This window comes from Onychostoma macrolepis, chromosome 03 (assembly GCF_012432095.1).
Source record: "Onychostoma macrolepis isolate SWU-2019 chromosome 03, ASM1243209v1, whole genome shotgun sequence".
NCBI classification, from domain to species: Eukaryota; Metazoa; Chordata; class Actinopteri; order Cypriniformes; family Cyprinidae; genus Onychostoma; species Onychostoma macrolepis.
In genome coordinates, this window is record NC_081157.1 from 35,574,794 (window position 1) to 35,591,693 (window position 16,900).

Below are 16,900 nucleotides of genomic sequence, written 5' to 3' on the forward strand. Positions count from 1 at the left end.
CAGTACACTAATGATGACAATTACATTTTATGTAATTACCTTTACATCAATATTTGTGTCAGTTTCTTGTCAAAGCACATAATTTCCCCCCAAATTTCAATACACATTATATATTACATATATACACTACTGCTCAAAATGTGGGTTCAGTATGTGTTTTAGAGGAAAAATTAATACTTTTATTCAGCAAGGTTGCATTAAATTGATCAAGAGAGACAGCAAAGATATTAACAGTATAATATTTCAAAAGATTTCTGTTTCAAATAAATGCTGTAATTTTAAACATCTTGTTTTGATCAAACACAATAAATGCAGTAAAAGAGACTAAAACACAATAAACACATCAATAACACATAATAAATACATAAACACATTTTCATATTAACAAAACAACTTTACAGAACAGTCAAGAGTCTAATGTGTCCATGCATGTCATCACCTCATTCAACTAGTGAGTGTCTTTCTCGTAATCGAGAGCTAAATTTAGCACCCAAAACCTGCCACTTCACACACATGCACCGCACATGCCCGCTTTAATGTCCACACTTTAATGTTTGGAGACAATTTCCCCTCTATTTACTCCAGAGAGTCCAAAGCTCAGGTGGTGCCCAGTGACCAGGCAACTGAGTGGATGGATAAAAGGAGCAGACTGAACTCATGCAGGTTGTCGCTGGGATGGCAATCCGGATTCAAGACACTGAAAACAAGATGAAAAGATTTTACAAATAGCGACTTGTGCCTGCCAAGACTCACGATGTTACCCAAATCTGAGAACACGAATGAGGATCCGTAATATTGCAGACTGACAGTAGTAATGGAAGTCTTGTATGGTTATGGGATCAGCAGTACATTATACCTGCAGGCGCATTATGGACATGCCCAAAGCTGGTTTACATTTGTGTCTACAGTGGCAGACCTGCGTACAACATTTTTATACTTTTTTCCCATTTGGTTTCATCTTCAGTCAGCAGTGGGAGTAAAGCTGGTCTGGGTTGCTGTTGTGGGAGATTGGCTCAACTTAGTCCTCAAGTGGTAAGTATTGTTGTTGCTTCTGTAAATATCCGTGAATACCCTTCAAAAAAAAATCTTAAAAGAAGCATTTGGAGCCAGATTGAATGGATAAATAATAGAATAGTCACAAATCTCAATATCGAATATAATGAATTTATCTTCACTGGTCCTAATCATATTTATTTATTAAATCACTAAACAGGCTTATGTTTGGCGAGCGTCCTTATTGGTGGGTTAAAGAAACTGTTTATTATGGCAACTTGACTGTACCACAAATCAAACAGTTCCCCATGACATGCGAGACTGGCCCTGGTGAGTGTCTCCTTATGTTTCTCATTGTATTTATATAGACCAACCAACACACTAAATCAAAAGCAGATTTCACAGCGGTTTCTGTCTGCTCTTCTAGGAAGTCCCTCCGGGCATGCGATGGGAGCTGCAGGGGTTTACTATGCCATGGTCACATCACTGCTGACGATTTTGCAGGAATGTGACCCCCTAAAAAGATGGTGAGTGATTACGTCCTGTTTATGTTTTTAAATAGCCCTCAGTAAGACTTCATTTACAAGATAATACCAGACTGAATGCATGGAAATGCTCCTCAGTCACAAGAAATCATCCAGAACAACTGAGAGATAAAAAGGATGGAAAGAAAACACTTGCACAACATATCACAATCTTTCCAGCCTTCAGTCAGACGGAAATACCTCATTAACTACTAGTAAACTCATTTATCTTAGCAGCTCGGTTTTATCACCATATCAAGTTATTGTATATTGTAAAGATGCAGTTTATTTTGGGCAGTTACCCATGAAGATATTGAATGTCGTTTTGAAAAATAACCAGATTCTTCATGTCTATGTTTTGCTATTTAATATTAATGATAAACATTTTCCTTCCTTTGTATTTGTGCCATGCACTGACTAGGTGCTTGCAGGGTCTTCTTTGGGCCCTTTTCTGGGGTGTGCAGGTTTGTGTCAGTCTTTCTCGAGTCTTCATTGCAGCTCATTTCCCACATCAGGTCATTGCGGGAGTTGTTTCAGGTCAGTTGCATTGCATATTTTTAATATTAATCTGCCTTTCAAACTTACATACGAGATGAATAAATCCCTTACTTCTCTCATTCTGGTTTTAACATACAGATTCTTAAGTAATTGTTCACTTTCACAATACAGGAATCGCTGTGGCCAAGGCTTTTAATAGAGTGTCCTGGATCTATTCAGCAAGCTTGAAGAGTTATGTGCACACCATCCTCTGTCTTGTGTTCATTGCGCTGGGGCTTTATGCATTGTTGGATGCTGCTTCAATAGACCCCTACTGGAGCCTAATGAAGGCACAGAAGTGGTGCGTTCAGCCTGAATGGGTCCATCTGGACACCACACCCTTCGCTGGCCTCCTCCGCAACACCGGGGCCCTGTTCGGCCTAGGGCTGAGCCTGAATTTGCCTATTCACGGTGATCTACAAAAAAACAAGAGCTGTGGAAACAGCGCCATTTACAGACTGACCTGTACAGCAGCAACACTGCCACTCCTGAGCCTCTTAGACTCATTCAGACCTCCCACAAGCACTCGTGCGCTCTTCTATGCACTTTCTTTCTGTAAGAGCGCCACTGTGCCTCTAACCACTATAAGTTTTGTACCTTACTGCATAAGCACATTAGCAAATGTATACCACAGAATGAAAGCATATTAAACTCGGAAAACACATTAAGAGATTTTATATTTGGCAGTTAATCTGTATTTACTATTTTCTTCACTTTGCCTGTTTTAAAATATTTCAATGTAAGTATTATTCTTGAAAACCAAAGATTACTTTGTATGTTTTGATTTTATTGTATGTAAACTGAATTAAGCAGAGATATCATCAGGAATATCCAATGCAATATATATAATAATTAACGTAAAATATTATATAATAAATAATATAAATCTCATGACGAAAAGAGATCAAAGAGCTTGAATTATATAGTTTTCAGTCAAAATGTATGTACATTTACTATATAGTATATTTTATAATATCTGCTGGCCAACATTATTGTTTGATTTTTTGTTACCGTTTATATTTATGCTGTGATAAATCGTTGAAAAAACTTATAATAAAGTGTTCAATGGCAGGTTTTGTTGTGACAACTTACCCCATATAATGTGAAAACATGCCCCTCTATAATAGGCAAATGTTGTTCGGTGTACCTACAGAGACATTGATTTTCAAAAATAAACCTATGCTGAAAGATATTATTAATCAAACTGTTGAGCTTGAACAAGAGATATAATACACAACTTCAAGTAATACTGTTGTATTAAATATGTTACAGTCTAAAAACCATATCAAGCGTTCATCTATTATTATTATTATTTTATGAAATGCACAGAGTATTAAAAAAAAAATCTGGTTACATAGACCTTCAGAAAATTCAAACTCATGATGAAACGCTTAAAATAGGCTAACATGTCTTCATCAGAGACATTAGTGCCGCCATCTAGCGACAGAACTATTACCACAGGAACTGCACAACGGTAATAATATCTCTTTTCTTTGTGTTTTACCTGATAAATATTTGTAATCAGCTAACAATAGGGTGATTATACATAAATCGTCCACGTCTGTTTAAAACGATGGTTACTTCCTCGTCTTTATCATTTTCCTTGAGACCCTTACATTAGAATTTTGTACCGGAAGTGGAGAGTGTAAACAGACCACGCGCGCAGTCATGACCCGTGACTGTCAGTGATGAAGCAGTGTTTCCTTGTACCAAATGAATGTTTCCCTCACTTCCACAGGGATGCATCACTTAAGTGGCCTTCTACAGGTTTCGGCGATCTAACTGCACTCAGAAATCCAGCAGAAATCAAATCTCGTGAATCGTCTGCAGCAGGGAGCGCCGCGGAGAAGCGCGATGCCGCGGCGGAAGGTATGACTGCATCCTACAGGCCAGCCGCGTACATCGCGCGCAGCATCGCGCACCTGCGTGTTCATGTGTAACCAGCTTTCACCTGCTCGCATATCACACACACACACACACACGTTTGTTTTTGTGAAAAGTGGGGACATCCCATAGGCGTAATGGTTGTTACACTGTACAAACTGTATGTGCTGTTGCCCTACACCTAACCTTACCCCTACAGGAAACTTTGCTATTTCAGATTTTCAATACACTCCATTCTGTGTGATTCATAAGCGTTTTGAAAAGTGGGGACATGGGGTAATGTCCTGAAAAGTCACCTTCTCCTTGTAATACCTATGTCATACCCTTGTCATTATACAAATTTATGTCCTTATTTGTCACAAAAACGCGCACACACACACACACACACACACACACACACAGTATTGCCAAAAGTATTGGGACACCTTCTAACGAACAGGTTTGAATGCTTTAGTAATTTCCATGAGTACAAATCTTAGTTTTTAAGCTTATAATAATATTTTAGGGTACTGTATGCTTCTAATTTTAAAGCAACAGTTTGGACAGGACCCTTTTCTATTCTGACATCGCAATGCCTTTGTGTGTAAGGCAAGCTTCAAAAAGAAATGATTGATTTAGTCAGTGTGGAAGAACTAGAGTGGTCTGCAGAAAACCCAGCTGAACACCTCTGGTGTGACTTTAAATGCAGACCTTGAGCCAAAAACCCATCACCAAACACCATTGGCTTGTACATACACTATGGACAAACGTATTGGGACACCCTCTTCTTTAGAACAGAAAAAGGCACTTCCAAAACTGTGGCAACAAAGATGGAAACATAACTCATGTATTTAAAAATTGTATTTCCATCTCTGTTGCAACTGTTGGAAGTGTCTAAAATGACTGTACCCATATGTACAAGCCAATGGTGTTTGGTGATGAGTTTTTGGCTCAAGGTCTGCATTTAAAGTCACACCAGAGGTGTTCAGCTGGGTTTTCTGCAGACCACTCTAGTTCTTCCACACTGACTGAATCAATCATTTCTTTTTGAACCTTGCCTTATACACAGAGGCATTGTCATGTTAGAATAGAAAAGGGTCCTGTCCAAACTGTTGCTTTAAAATTAGAAGCACACAATTCCCTTGAATATCATTGTACGCTTAAACATTAAGATTTGAACTCATGGAAATTACTAAAGCAGTCAAACCTGTTCATTAGAAGGTGGCGACCCAGTACTTTTGGCTATATAGTGTACATACACGAGATCCAGCAGTTTGCATGGAGTCGCAGTCATTATAAGCAAATGACTAGTTAAATTATTTGTGTGTGGAATGTGCAGATGGTAGCCAAAACTATAAAGTTAATGCTCTGTGTAATAACATAATACGAGTTTTCACGTATGTAATGAGGGCGTACACAAATAGTTCATATTTATTGTTCCATCAATTCAGACATTTGTTCTTGTGAAAAGGGAAAAGGCTAAAATAATGTATTTTTTCTCCAAGCCATTGTAATTACCTTATATCATGTTTTCATACATGCTGATAAAGCTAGACTTACTGTCAGGAGAATAATATATTCTTTTGATCAGTGCTGTTAGGATTCATTTGACTCACTTAAAATAATAATGGGGATTGAGAGTGGTCCAGAAATTAGCTACAAGGGTGTTAAAAGCATCATAACCTATGACCTTTTTATTAAATTTTGGTTCATTGTACAGCCATATTTATATTAACCTAGTTAAAATGTTTTGATTAAAAAAAAAAAAAAGATCTTCTCAGTAACAGTTTATTAGTATAGTTTCATGGTGTTGAAGAAAATACAATAAAGTTATAATTCTCAACTTTTATTCAAATATGAACAACCATTATTACATATATATAATGCAGATAATTATTTAAACTGTAGGAATTAAAATGAGCACCATAAGGAAAGGCTCACCAGGGTCATTTTCACAGGTCATGTGACACTGCTTGAGTTTTGTTACAGTCAAATTACCCTAATTTTATCAAGCATAAAATGTGGAGTAAATTTTCATGAAAAGCTTATCATCCTTTTAAAAGTATTTTTTTCTCATTTGTTTCAGTATCTGTATACCAATAATGAAGATAACTATAACAGTTTACCATAAGATTCCATTGGTTAACCTTAGATTACACTAGTTAAGATGAAATAAAACACAGACTAAAAATACTTCTAAAGCATTTATTAATCTTAGTGTTAATTTCAGCATTTACTAATACATTATTAAAATCAAAAGCCAAATCTGCTAAGATGAACTAACATTGAACAGTTTCATTTGTATTAACAACAATTATGTTATGCTTATTGTTAGTTAATGCTAACTAATCGGACGTTATTGTAAAGTGTTAGCAAACACAAACTGGGTTTTGGTGTTTTTGACACTTAGAGAAATGCGGGCAGTAGCTCTGAAGGTACAGAGGATTCAGACTTCTCCGCTGAGCACACAGACAGCTCAGAGAGTGACGTCCACACGGTGAGAAACACCCGCCTCACTCGCTCCTCTCTGCGCCTCAGCCGCAACTCGCAAGGTAAGACACGAGACCTTGCACTGATCACTTACTAAGAGCTCTTCAGTGAAAGTAGAGATTTACTAATAATGATGCAAACAATGACTTTGGGCTGTGGGAATAATGAAATTATCATGTGATTTTTATTTTTATTGTTTTTTATATATATATAGTTTAAATCTTAGGTAATGGGTTGACTGGTAGGAAGCAACAAAAAAACAAAACTTGTGAGCTTTGTTTTTAGATTCCAGTCCTGTGGGGAACCCGTCTGCCCCGGTTTCAGAGGAGGTGGTGAACTATTCCACCCGCCGTGTGACTCGTAGTCAACAGCAGGGGGTGACAGTCTTGCCCAAGAAATACCCCTTGCGGCAGAGTCGCTCTTCTGGCTCAGACACGGAGCAGCATGGGGAAATCTCAGAGAGGGGTAGGAGGAGAAAACCGCATGGTTCTTCACTCATACCTTCCCTCATTTGAGTATCTCCATGCTTTGCGCTGCTCACATGTGCTTCTCTTCATTTGCTTAGTTTTTTTTCTTCACAGCTCATCACAGATTTTCCTCAGTTCATACAACATGTTAACCATTCAAAAGTTTGAGGTCAGTAAGAATTGTTTTCTTTTCTATTCTTTTGAAATTTTCTATTAAACAAAGAATCCTGAAAACAGTTTCCAAAAAATATTAAGCAGCACAACTGTTTTCAACGTCGATAAGAAATGTTTCTTGAGCACCAAATCAGCATATTATAATGATTTCTGAAGGATCATGTGACGCTGAAGACTGGAATAATGATGCTGAAAATTCAGCTTGGCCATCACAGGAATAAATTACATTTTAAAATATATTGCCATAGAAAACTGTTATTTTAAAGTGTAATAATATTTCACAGTATTACTGTTTTTACTGTATTTTTGATCAAGTAAATGCAGCCTTGGTGAGCAAAAGAGACTTCTTTCAAAAACATGTTAAAAAATCTTACTGACCTTAAACCTTGAAATGGTAATGTACATCATTTTCATAATTCTTGGTTAAGATTTATTATTTGAAATAATGCATTAGACTTTCGTAATATCTCATTTAATGTAATTTTCTGGCTTCTGCCTATTTTTTCTGTTGTAGTTTGCCATCATTTGATTTCATATGCACCACTCTCTATTCGTTCGGTTTTGTTTTGTACATATAAATGTACACTCTAAAATATTTTGCTCCATTTAATCTGTTTTTGACAATATGTTGGTTTAAACATCAATTAAACTCTTTTTCAAAGGCATCCAGTTTTTTAAGAGGTATTAAATTAAGTTTAAAATTGGATTGAAAAATTAAAGTCTATCTGAAGTAAACAAATATTTTGTTAATATTGTACAGCAACAATCAACATTTTATAATTAATAAATGCCATTTTTAACATGAATGATCATCATTGATACAAAAAAGTTTTCTACTGCAGATTACTAATTGATATGACGCAATTGACATTTTAATGTCAACTTTTGAGAGATGTGGTTAGTATGGCATGTGGTTAGCTACAACTTCACTTTAACGTCCTCGTGTTTTTATTGTTTTATTCTTCCTTTATTCTTCCTAGTTATTGCCATTTTCATTTTATTCATGTAATGATATATACCTTATTCCATTCTTAGATTTCATACAGTCCTGTTTTCTGTTGTGTTGGTCATCCAGACATTAAACACCATGATGAGTCCCCACCCAGGACGCCCACAGGCAACGCTCCTTCCTCTGAGTCTGACATTGACATGTCCAGCCCAAACGTGTCTCATGATGAGAGTCTGGCAAAGGAGCTGTCACTGAAAGAATCCGGCCTTGCTCACCGGCCCAAACGACGACGCTTTCATGAGAGCTACAACTTTAACATGAAGTGCCCCACACCTGGTTGTAATTCACTTGGTAATTGGATTCCAGGTCCTTTATCTTAATTGTTAAGAATATTTACACTAGCATTCAAAAATTTGGAGGAAGATTTGTTGTTGTTTTTGGGGGAAAAAAGTCTGTTATGGCTGCGTTTATTTGATCAAAAATACAGTAAAAACAGTAAAATTGTGATTATGATTAAAAATAACTATATTCTATTTTCATTTATTCCTGTGATGGCAAAGCTGAATTTATTTTCAGTATCATTACTCCAGTCTTCAATGTCACATGATCCTTCAGAAATCATTCTAATATACTTATTTGGTGCTTGGAAAACATTTCTTATTATTCATGTTTTATTTATGAGTGTTGAAAACATTCATTCTTTGATATACAGGAAGTTAAAAAGAGCAGCTTTTATTTGTATTGGCAAACTCTTGTAATACTGTATTATGAATGGCTTTACTGTCCATTTTAATCCATTTTAAATGTGTTCTTGCTGAATAAAAGAATTAGTTTCTTTTAAAATATAATTTACAGACCCCAGACTTTTGAATGGCAGTGTATTTGTTTCATTTATGTATTAAATGGCTTTACTTTTCTTCTAGCAGGATTGTTTTGTGGACAGGCTTATTTAAATCCTTAAACTTTTAAATTCAACCTTCATTCCTCCTTCAGGACATTTGACAGGGAAACACGAAAGGCACTTTTCAATATCTGGATGTCCACTGTACCATAACCTTTCAGCAGATGAGTGTAAGGTAATGCTTGTGTGTGTCATTTGGACTAAACCTTTAGCCAGATTGTACTTTGCTTAAGCAGCAAGGTTTACCTAAAAATCAAACCTTTTACTCAGGTGAAGGCAAGCTCTCGAGACAAACACATGGAGGAGAGGACGCTGTCACAGCGGCAGGATGAGAATCGGCATTCCGCTCGGCAACAGGTAAAGCAGCACACCAATAATTTAACGGCCTGCCACTTGGACCGGTATGTGCCCTAGGAGTGACCCCCAATGTATGACATTCTCTGCTTTCAGATTTTATGTGCAGTGAACATTACATGTTAATTAGCCTCAAATAGCTCTCACATTCTCTGAGTTACCTCCCCTCCAGGCCCAAACGGAGCGACAGCTGCGGTATAAAGAAAAGGTGACAGAGATGAGGAGGAAGAGAAACTCTGCTCCTCTTAAAGAGCAAAAAGACAAGTATACAGTGAGTGTCACATGCTCTGCTTTTGCAGAAAGAATGACCAAAAAAACCCTTAGCAGATACATGTATCAGTTTCTGAGCTCTCATTGTTTGACTCTCTCCAGGACCACAAACAGACCCATGGCAGCAGTTGTGAGCCTCTACTGGAGAACATCACAAGTGACTATGACCTGGAGCTGTTCAGAAAAGCCCAGGCACGTGCATCGGACGATCTTGTAAGAGAGAAGACCCATCTCATTTTCTCCCTCTTGTTTTCTCCTTTCCCCTCTCTTTTTCATGAAGCTGTAAAGGTCACGGTGGTCTGAGCCTTCTCACCACTGCATTCTGGGTTATGCGATGGGCCTATGCTGGACTCTCTTCCACTGTAGCCTCCAAACTGCTGCCTTTCTCTCATCTGTTGCATATGGGTGTTACTCAAAGTTTTAAGCAACATACTTCACCTGTCCTACCTTAAAGGAACAGCTCCAAAAATGAAAGTTCTCACATTTACTAACCCTCATGGCATTTCAGTCCTGTATAGTATTATATTCTACAGCTTGACTGAAAAGTAAATAACAACAAAATTGAGTAAAAATTGGCTGAGAAAATAATAATCTTGAGTAGACATTACATGCACCTTTTTATTTTCTCCAGCTGATTTCTATCTTAACTTTTAATTTAACTCTTAAATTTCTACATTGCCTTATGTTTATTAATTAGTAGTCTCTGAAAATGTACACCTCCGTTCAAAAGTTTGAGGATCAGAAAATATTTTTTTATGTTCACTAAGGCTGCATTTAGAACTGTTTAAATAACTGTTTACTATTGCAATTTATACATTACTCCAGTCTTCAGTGTCACATGACCTTCAGAAATCATTCTAATATGCTGATTTGTTGCGTAAGAAACATTTCTTATTATCAGTGTTGAAAACCATTGTGCTGCTTAATATTTTTTTGGAAACTGATACGGTAATTTTTTTTGGATCATTTGATAAATAGAAAGTTTAGAGGATCAGTGTTTATTAGAAATAGAAATCATTTGTAACAGTCAAGTTCAATGCATCCTTCCTGAATAAAAACAAATCTTACTGTCCTCAAACATTTCAACTATAGTGTCTCTCTCGCTCTCGTCCTCAACCTCCTCATTCATGAATCTTCTGTGGTAGGCGTCAGGGTTTTCCCTTCTATCGCCGTGTCCTCATTCCCTCCAGTCAGACCTGTTTTTCTCCCACCCTTCATTGGTCCTTGCAGGAAAAACTCCGGCTGCAGGGACAGGTCACGGAGGGCGGCAACATGATAAAGAGCATTGTGTTCGGCCGCTACGAGCTGGACACCTGGTACCACTCACCATACCCCGAAGAGTACGCCCGCCTCGGCCGTCTCTACATGTGCGAGTTCTGCCTCAAATACATGAAGAGTCAGACCATTCTGAGACGTCACATGGTAACTCTTTCACACGTTCAGTTAATTACAGTTTCATTTTCAAACTTCAAAATTCTTCTGTCTGATTCTTAAGTTTTTGTCCAACCTTGAATCTGTGTGTGTGTGTTGTATTCACTCATACACCTCTTGTTTATCTCACTTTCAATCAGGCCAAATGTGTGTGGAAACATCCACCAGGTGATGAGATTTACAGAAAAGGGGCTATATCTGTTTTTGAAGTGGACGGCAAGAAGAACAAGGCGAGAACAAAGACATTCCACAACTCTTGATTTTAAAGTGGCTAACTACAGGTCAGTAATTTGCAGTCAGTACTTGATTCTGCCTTGACACTGCCATTTGCCTTTTGCAGATCTATTGCCAAAACCTGTGCCTGCTTGCCAAACTTTTCCTGGACCACAAAACTTTGTATTACGATGTGGAGCCGTTCCTCTTCTATGTGATGACTGAAGCGGACAGTACCGGCTGCCATCTTGTAGGATATTTCTCCAAGGTACTCTGTTAGTGACTCCAGTGCACCTTAAGCTTCAGTTACCTTGCACACTTGATTATTTTGTAGTAATCAAAATACGTATCTGGGTTTAGGAAAAGAATTCATTCCTGAACTACAATGTCTCCTGCATCCTGACCATGCCACAGTATATGAGGCAGGGTTATGGCAAGATGCTGATTGATTTCAGTGAGTGCAGTAGATCTAGACATTTGGATACTTTTTATATCCATGTCATGTCATTACTGTGTTAAGCTTAAACAAGATTGCAAATGGTGATGTTAAGTTGCAATTGCAACCGTAGAATGCATAATTTATGCCATGTCGTTCTGTCTTAAAAAGCCCCTTAAGAACATGTTAGAATAGCTCTTTTACCATGTGTGCACTTTTTGATGCTGCAGTTAATGGAAGACATGAACGTGTTAATGTGTGATTGGCTTGTTTCTGCACAGGTTATTTGCTGTCCAAAGTAGAGGAGAAGGTTGGCTCCCCTGAACGGCCGCTCTCTGACCTGGGACTCATCAGTTACAGGAGTTACTGGAAGGAAGTGCTCCTGCGTTACCTGCACGACTTCCAGGGCAAAGAGATCTCCATTAAAGGTACTTTAGTGTTATGTTCGGTACTTTTAAAAATGTTGGTAATTTTTTTTATTATTATTATTATTAATTATTTAAAAATAAATTATTTTATTCAGCATATATGCATTAAATCAATCAAAGGTGACAATAAAGACATTTAGAAGGTTACGAAAGATTTATTTTGTATTTTTATTCATTAAAGAATCCTGACTGTTAAGTAAAATTAGAATGATTTCTGAAGGATCATGTGATACTGAAGGAATAAATTACATTTAAAATGTATTGATATAGAAAACAGTTATTTTAAACTGTTATAATGTTTCACAATATTTACTGTATTTGTGATCAAATAAATATGCATCCTTGGTGAACATAAGAGCATCTAAAAAACAGTAGTGTGTGTTCCTTTCTCTTCCTGTTCTATTTATGGATGTAACACTTAATATTATGAATAATTGTTTTCATTCTTTGTCATATATTAACACTTGGGAGAAGAAATCAGTCAAGAAACAGCTGTCAATCCTGTAGACATTGTCAGCACTTTACAGTCACTCCAGATGCTGAAGTACTGGAAAGGGAAGCACCTGATCTTAAAAAGACAGGTAACTGTAATTGTAATGTAATGTCTGTAGTCATTTTAGCAACAGACTGTTTACATTAATGTTATTTTGATGTAACTTTTTAATGCATTTAAATGGTTGAATGATTTTTAGGATCTGATTGATGATTGGAAAACCAAAGAGGCAAAACGTGGAAGCAACAAGACTATTGACCCTACGGCCTTGAAGTGGAGCCCACCCAAAGGAACCTAAGACAATACTCTGCATGCTCTTCACTGTTTGCTGTAGCTTAGCAGGTCTTGGTTACTATTAGAATAGCTCAACACATAGGAAATAGTTTTATTTGTTACAGTAAGTTGGCTGCAATCCTAACCGTGTCCTGTATGTGTCACATGGTTCAGTTAAAACATTTCGAGTTACCTTAACTGTTCTCTTCTAGTTTTTTGAAACATGGTTAACATTTCAACAAGCATAGTAGAACTGCTGCATAGGAGATCCTATCACCTAACTTAGTGTTTGATACACAAATGGCAATTGTTTTTACTGTTGTTTTTTTAGTCATCTATTGCTTCTCTTTATTTTATAGAAATGACTATTTGACTGTTAAATATTTATGTGGAAAAAAAAACATTACAGTGTTTCTGTAACTAATGGTTTTGTGAGCTAAAGAGCTTCTTCTTTTTTATTTTTCTTCTTTTTTTTAAATTTCCTTTGAACCATGTGTCCCCAGCCCTATTTGACATTAGCCAAAGTCATTGCACTATAAGTTAAAAGAATATTTTATTAGCTCAAGTGAGACTAACATGTATTTTGGAAAAGACACATTGGAGTAAATGTGATATATTAACCCTTCATCGAGTATTATTTTTTCTAAAGCCTACAACAAAAACTATTAAGTGGAAGCTTCACTTAGTTTATAGCATGTCTTGCAGCACCTGTAATTTGTGAGCAGCCAGAATAAATTAAATTAGCTCATAGAATTACCGTGATGCCCTTGTAAACTCCACCTAGTGGATTTAACACAGACTATACTCTGATATACCAGTAGCATGTGTTACACCTGAGTTTCTATGTCTCTCTTCTGAAATAAATTCGGTCACTGTTTACCACGATGAAGTTCAGTGAGTTAATGGGGTATAAATGTTCATAAACAATGAAGAAACTCATTAAAAAAATAAATGTAATTCACCCACACAAATGATACTGTGTGAATGATGGCAATTACACCAAACAATTTGTCACGTGCGCGAACTGCTTCCTGTGTACGTTGCCAAACAGGGTTACCTGGGTCCTGCTTCATAAAACAAGTTTACCAAACAAGCCAGGTTTATTTCAGTCAGTTGATTTGGTTCAAAATAAATCAGATTAACTAAAATAAACCTGGCTTGTTTGGTAAACCTGTTTTATGAAACAGCCCCGTTTACGCTGTTTCTATGGTTACAGTCAATGAGCTATAATATATCTGTTTATGGTTAATCACTTGAAGCGTATAATTACTGTATTTAGGAAACTGAAACTTTGAATAGGAACGGTCTCGACCTCATGTCGTTCCAAACATGTTCTTTCTTTGTTTCTTATTTAACATTATTTACCAAAAACAAAAAATGAGATGTCCCCTGCTAAAAAAACAACAACAATAGAAGCCCAATAGAAACCATCACAGAAATTCCAATGGTTTCCATTAAAATACCATTATAAACCATTAGCTTTTTCCAGTAAAACCATTACAAAATTCCTTTTTGTAGTGTGTTTTGGGTATTTTTCCAATAGGATTTAACATCCCACCAATAGAATCCATCACATACCAGTAGACACCATTATAGTCTCCATTAAAACCATTACATTTTCTATTGTTTTGGGCAGGGTTCTATTGTTTTTTTCAGCAGGGACATTTCTCAAAAATACAATCCTCTGTTCAGTTCCACAGAAGAACGCCGTGAGGCTGAGGCTGTTCCTCTTCCGGGCGATTAATCAAGTGATAAACACCATAAAACGATATGTTACAGTTCATTGTTTGTAACCATAGGGACGGAGTAAACAGTGACCCGCCATTGAATGTTTGGCAGCGTACACAGGAAGCAGTTCGCGCGCGTAGTAAAGGAAGTAGTACATCACCGACATGCGTTTCCACAACACAGCCACTAGAAGCGTCGTTATAATCACACAGTCAGCTTTGACATTTCCTGAAAGAAAAGCAACTACATACGGTCCAGCATAAAGATACAAATATCATGAGAGACCGTTAGTTTACGGTTTACCTTACTGACATTATAGCCGGGCTTTGCGCTTGAGAACAGAGAGGTAGGTGTTATTGTGTCATTTTAATTGTGACAAGTATAATGAAATTTTAAATATTCGTTTTATTAAAATATATATATATATGTAACGTTAGTGTTGAGCGCAGAGGGAGAATTGGGTTACTTGGGTTAAAAGCCACTGTTAACCTGTGTAAGTTCTCAGAAATTAAATTTAGCACGTTCAGTCATTGTATTATTATTATGTTTATTGTTATGGTTCAGAAGCAGTCCTGCGCACAACCTCGCATTTCATTAAAGGGATCAGAGTTCATGCGAAAATGAGCATCTGTCATCATTTACTCGCCCACATGTCTTTACAAACCTTTCTTTCTTCTGTGGAACACCAAATATATGTTTTAGTGACCTTTGTCTTTCGTTTAATGGATAATGGGCAAAATAATGAGACATTTCTCAGAATATTGTCCTTACATGTTCCAAAGAAGAAACTTTATACAGGTTTGGAACAACATCAGGTCAAGCAAGCAATGACAGGAGCTTGTTTTCTCCTTGAGCAGGTCCTGTCAGAATGTCACAGATGGAGCTCCTCGTCGCAAATGTAGCAGAGCTCCTCACTGCTGCAGTACAAGAAGTGCTGCAGCTCATGGGTCAGGCTGTGTTAGAGCACCAGAAAGAGTCTGCCAGAGCACGCCTGGAGAATCAGACCCTCCAGCAGAAGCTCAAACAACTCCAGGAGACGATGACTGGGGATTCAAGTGAGATTACGACAAGCTTATAGTTGTTGAATTAACTGGTCTGCTTACTTGCATGTACGAATTTTCAATCATCTTCTTTTATATTTTTTAGATGAAGTCCTGAAAGTCTCTTTACCCATTGAGAAGCCTCATGTAGGGGAGGATCATGCACATGAAGATCTCATTTATCATGGAGATTCAGCTGTGAGCAAGCAGACGGAGCAGCCACAATGTCTGAGTGACAATCCTGTTCACATGAAGCTGGTTTTAGATGAGATTACTTTAGACAACAGACATCATGGTCCGCAAGGGACCTGTGACTATTCTTTGAAGAAGCAGAGACCCCTCTCCAGGGTAAAGAGTAGCCCTCCAAGAAGAATCCCAAATGCTGGCAACAGAGAGAGTCCAGCGACCAGCAACACTGAGACACCACTGGGCTCGAACAGATTTAAAGAGGAATCTAAACCAGAGCCTCTGGAATGTTCTGTTACAGAAGAGACAGACGATGTGACAACACAAGCTCCTGTAGTTCTCCTGCAGGATGATCCTCCAGCAAACGAACACAACCAGCTGCCTGTCTCGTCCTTTTCCAACAACCTTGTCCACTATAACCAACTAGGCAAATTACTAAATTCTGCTTCCAAACACATTCTTAGGTCACGGGTGGAGAATATGGTCCAAACGGGGGGCATTCACAGCACTCCCAGCGTCAGTGAGAGCAGGGAGATTCTGCACAGCTGCCACGTGTGCGGCAAGACCTTCGCAACGCCCTCCAGCCTCGGAGCGCACTTTGTGTGCCATTCAAACGAGAGACCTTTCGGTTGCAAGTCCTGCAAGTTCAGGTTCAGTCGTTTAGCCGATCTGAAAAAGCACGAGCGCATTCATACAGGAGAAAGGCCATATAACTGTTCGCTCTGCGGACGGAGATTCAACCGAACAGAGAATCTCAGAAGACACTTGAGGAAGGTTCATTATGGAGCAGTGCTGTGAGCTGTAAAGTCACAGCATTTATTTTAGCATGTTGACTTTGGATCATTCAACAAAATCATTGCTTAGATTTCAAAATTACTATAGTTACTCAGTCCATTATACCTGTTTTCCCCCACTTTATTTTAATATAGTATGCTGCCAACCGTTTCCATCAAATTGAATTAAAATAAATATTTATCAGTGATGTAGCTGAAATATGAATGTGTATTATCATACATTTTTGTAATGAGAATACATGATATGTGGTAAAATTCTCATTGATCAAAGTGCAGCATTCCACTGGATTGTTGTTTTCAATATTGTTTGTATTTACAGCATTGTGCTTTTTTGTTGGAGGGAGGGGGGGGGGGGT

General features: G+C 37.6%; 3 protein-coding genes across 5 annotated transcripts; all 3 read left to right on the top strand.

The window, feature by feature from the left end:
* Window positions 1-389: 389 nt before the first annotated feature.
* g6pc1b (glucose-6-phosphatase catalytic subunit 1b) lies at window positions 390-3,133 on the top strand. The gene is made up of 5 exons (XM_058770292.1): window positions 390-1,032; window positions 1,214-1,323; window positions 1,421-1,520; window positions 1,939-2,054; window positions 2,187-3,133. Exons 1-5 carry the CDS (start codon window positions 815-817, stop codon window positions 2,702-2,704), a joined length of 1,062 nt encoding a protein of 353 aa, XP_058626275.1. The 5' UTR covers window positions 390-814; the 3' UTR covers window positions 2,705-3,133.
* Window positions 3,134-3,681: 548 nt separating this feature from the next.
* Window positions 3,682-13,681, top strand: kat7a (K(lysine) acetyltransferase 7a). Of its 3 annotated transcripts, none has more exons than XM_058771488.1 (15): window positions 3,682-3,923; window positions 6,328-6,469; window positions 6,693-6,872; window positions 8,124-8,348; window positions 8,991-9,073; window positions 9,169-9,255; window positions 9,425-9,523; window positions 9,625-9,735; window positions 10,753-10,944; window positions 11,094-11,183; window positions 11,294-11,434; window positions 11,527-11,620; window positions 11,884-12,030; window positions 12,505-12,611; window positions 12,723-13,681. In XM_058771488.1, exons 1-15 carry the CDS (start codon window positions 3,909-3,911, stop codon window positions 12,819-12,821), a joined length of 1,812 nt encoding a protein of 603 aa, XP_058627471.1. In that variant the 5' UTR covers window positions 3,682-3,908; the 3' UTR covers window positions 12,822-13,681. The 3 variants fall into 3 exon arrangements, with proteins under 3 accessions (XP_058627471.1, XP_058627472.1, XP_058627473.1); XM_058771489.1 differs by having other exon boundaries at window positions 9,625-9,714; XM_058771490.1 differs by lacking the exon at window positions 8,124-8,348.
* Window positions 13,682-14,539: 858 nt separating this feature from the next.
* On the top strand, window positions 14,540-16,857 carry zgc:113090 (uncharacterized protein LOC553741 homolog). Its single transcript, XM_058771949.1, has 3 exons — window positions 14,540-14,870; window positions 15,382-15,579; window positions 15,671-16,857. The coding sequence occupies exons 2-3, from the start codon at window positions 15,393-15,395 to the stop codon at window positions 16,546-16,548; spliced, it is 1,065 nt and encodes a 354-aa protein (XP_058627932.1). The 5' UTR covers window positions 14,540-14,870; window positions 15,382-15,392; the 3' UTR covers window positions 16,549-16,857.
* Window positions 16,858-16,900: the final 43 nt, after the last annotated feature.

Coding starts and splice junctions, on each gene's coding strand:
- kat7a (XM_058771488.1), top strand. Junction 9,524..9,624: donor AGCAAAAAGACAAGTATACA/GTGAGTGTCACA, acceptor GACTCTCTCCAG/GACCACAAACAGACCCATGG. Junction 12,612..12,722: donor ACCTGATCTTAAAAAGACAG/GTAACTGTAATT, acceptor AATGATTTTTAG/GATCTGATTGATGATTGGAA.
- zgc:113090 (XM_058771949.1), top strand. CDS start 15,393: ATGTCACAGATGGAGCTCCTCGTCGCAAATGTAGCAGAGCTCCTCACT. Junction 15,580..15,670: donor GACGATGACTGGGGATTCAA/GTGAGATTACGA, acceptor TATATTTTTTAG/ATGAAGTCCTGAAAGTCTCT.
- g6pc1b (XM_058770292.1), top strand. CDS start 815: ATGGAAGTCTTGTATGGTTATGGGATCAGCAGTACATTATACCTGCAG. Junction 1,324..1,420: donor GACATGCGAGACTGGCCCTG/GTGAGTGTCTCC, acceptor CTGCTCTTCTAG/GAAGTCCCTCCGGGCATGCG. Junction 1,521..1,938: donor TGTGACCCCCTAAAAAGATG/GTGAGTGATTAC, acceptor TGCACTGACTAG/GTGCTTGCAGGGTCTTCTTT.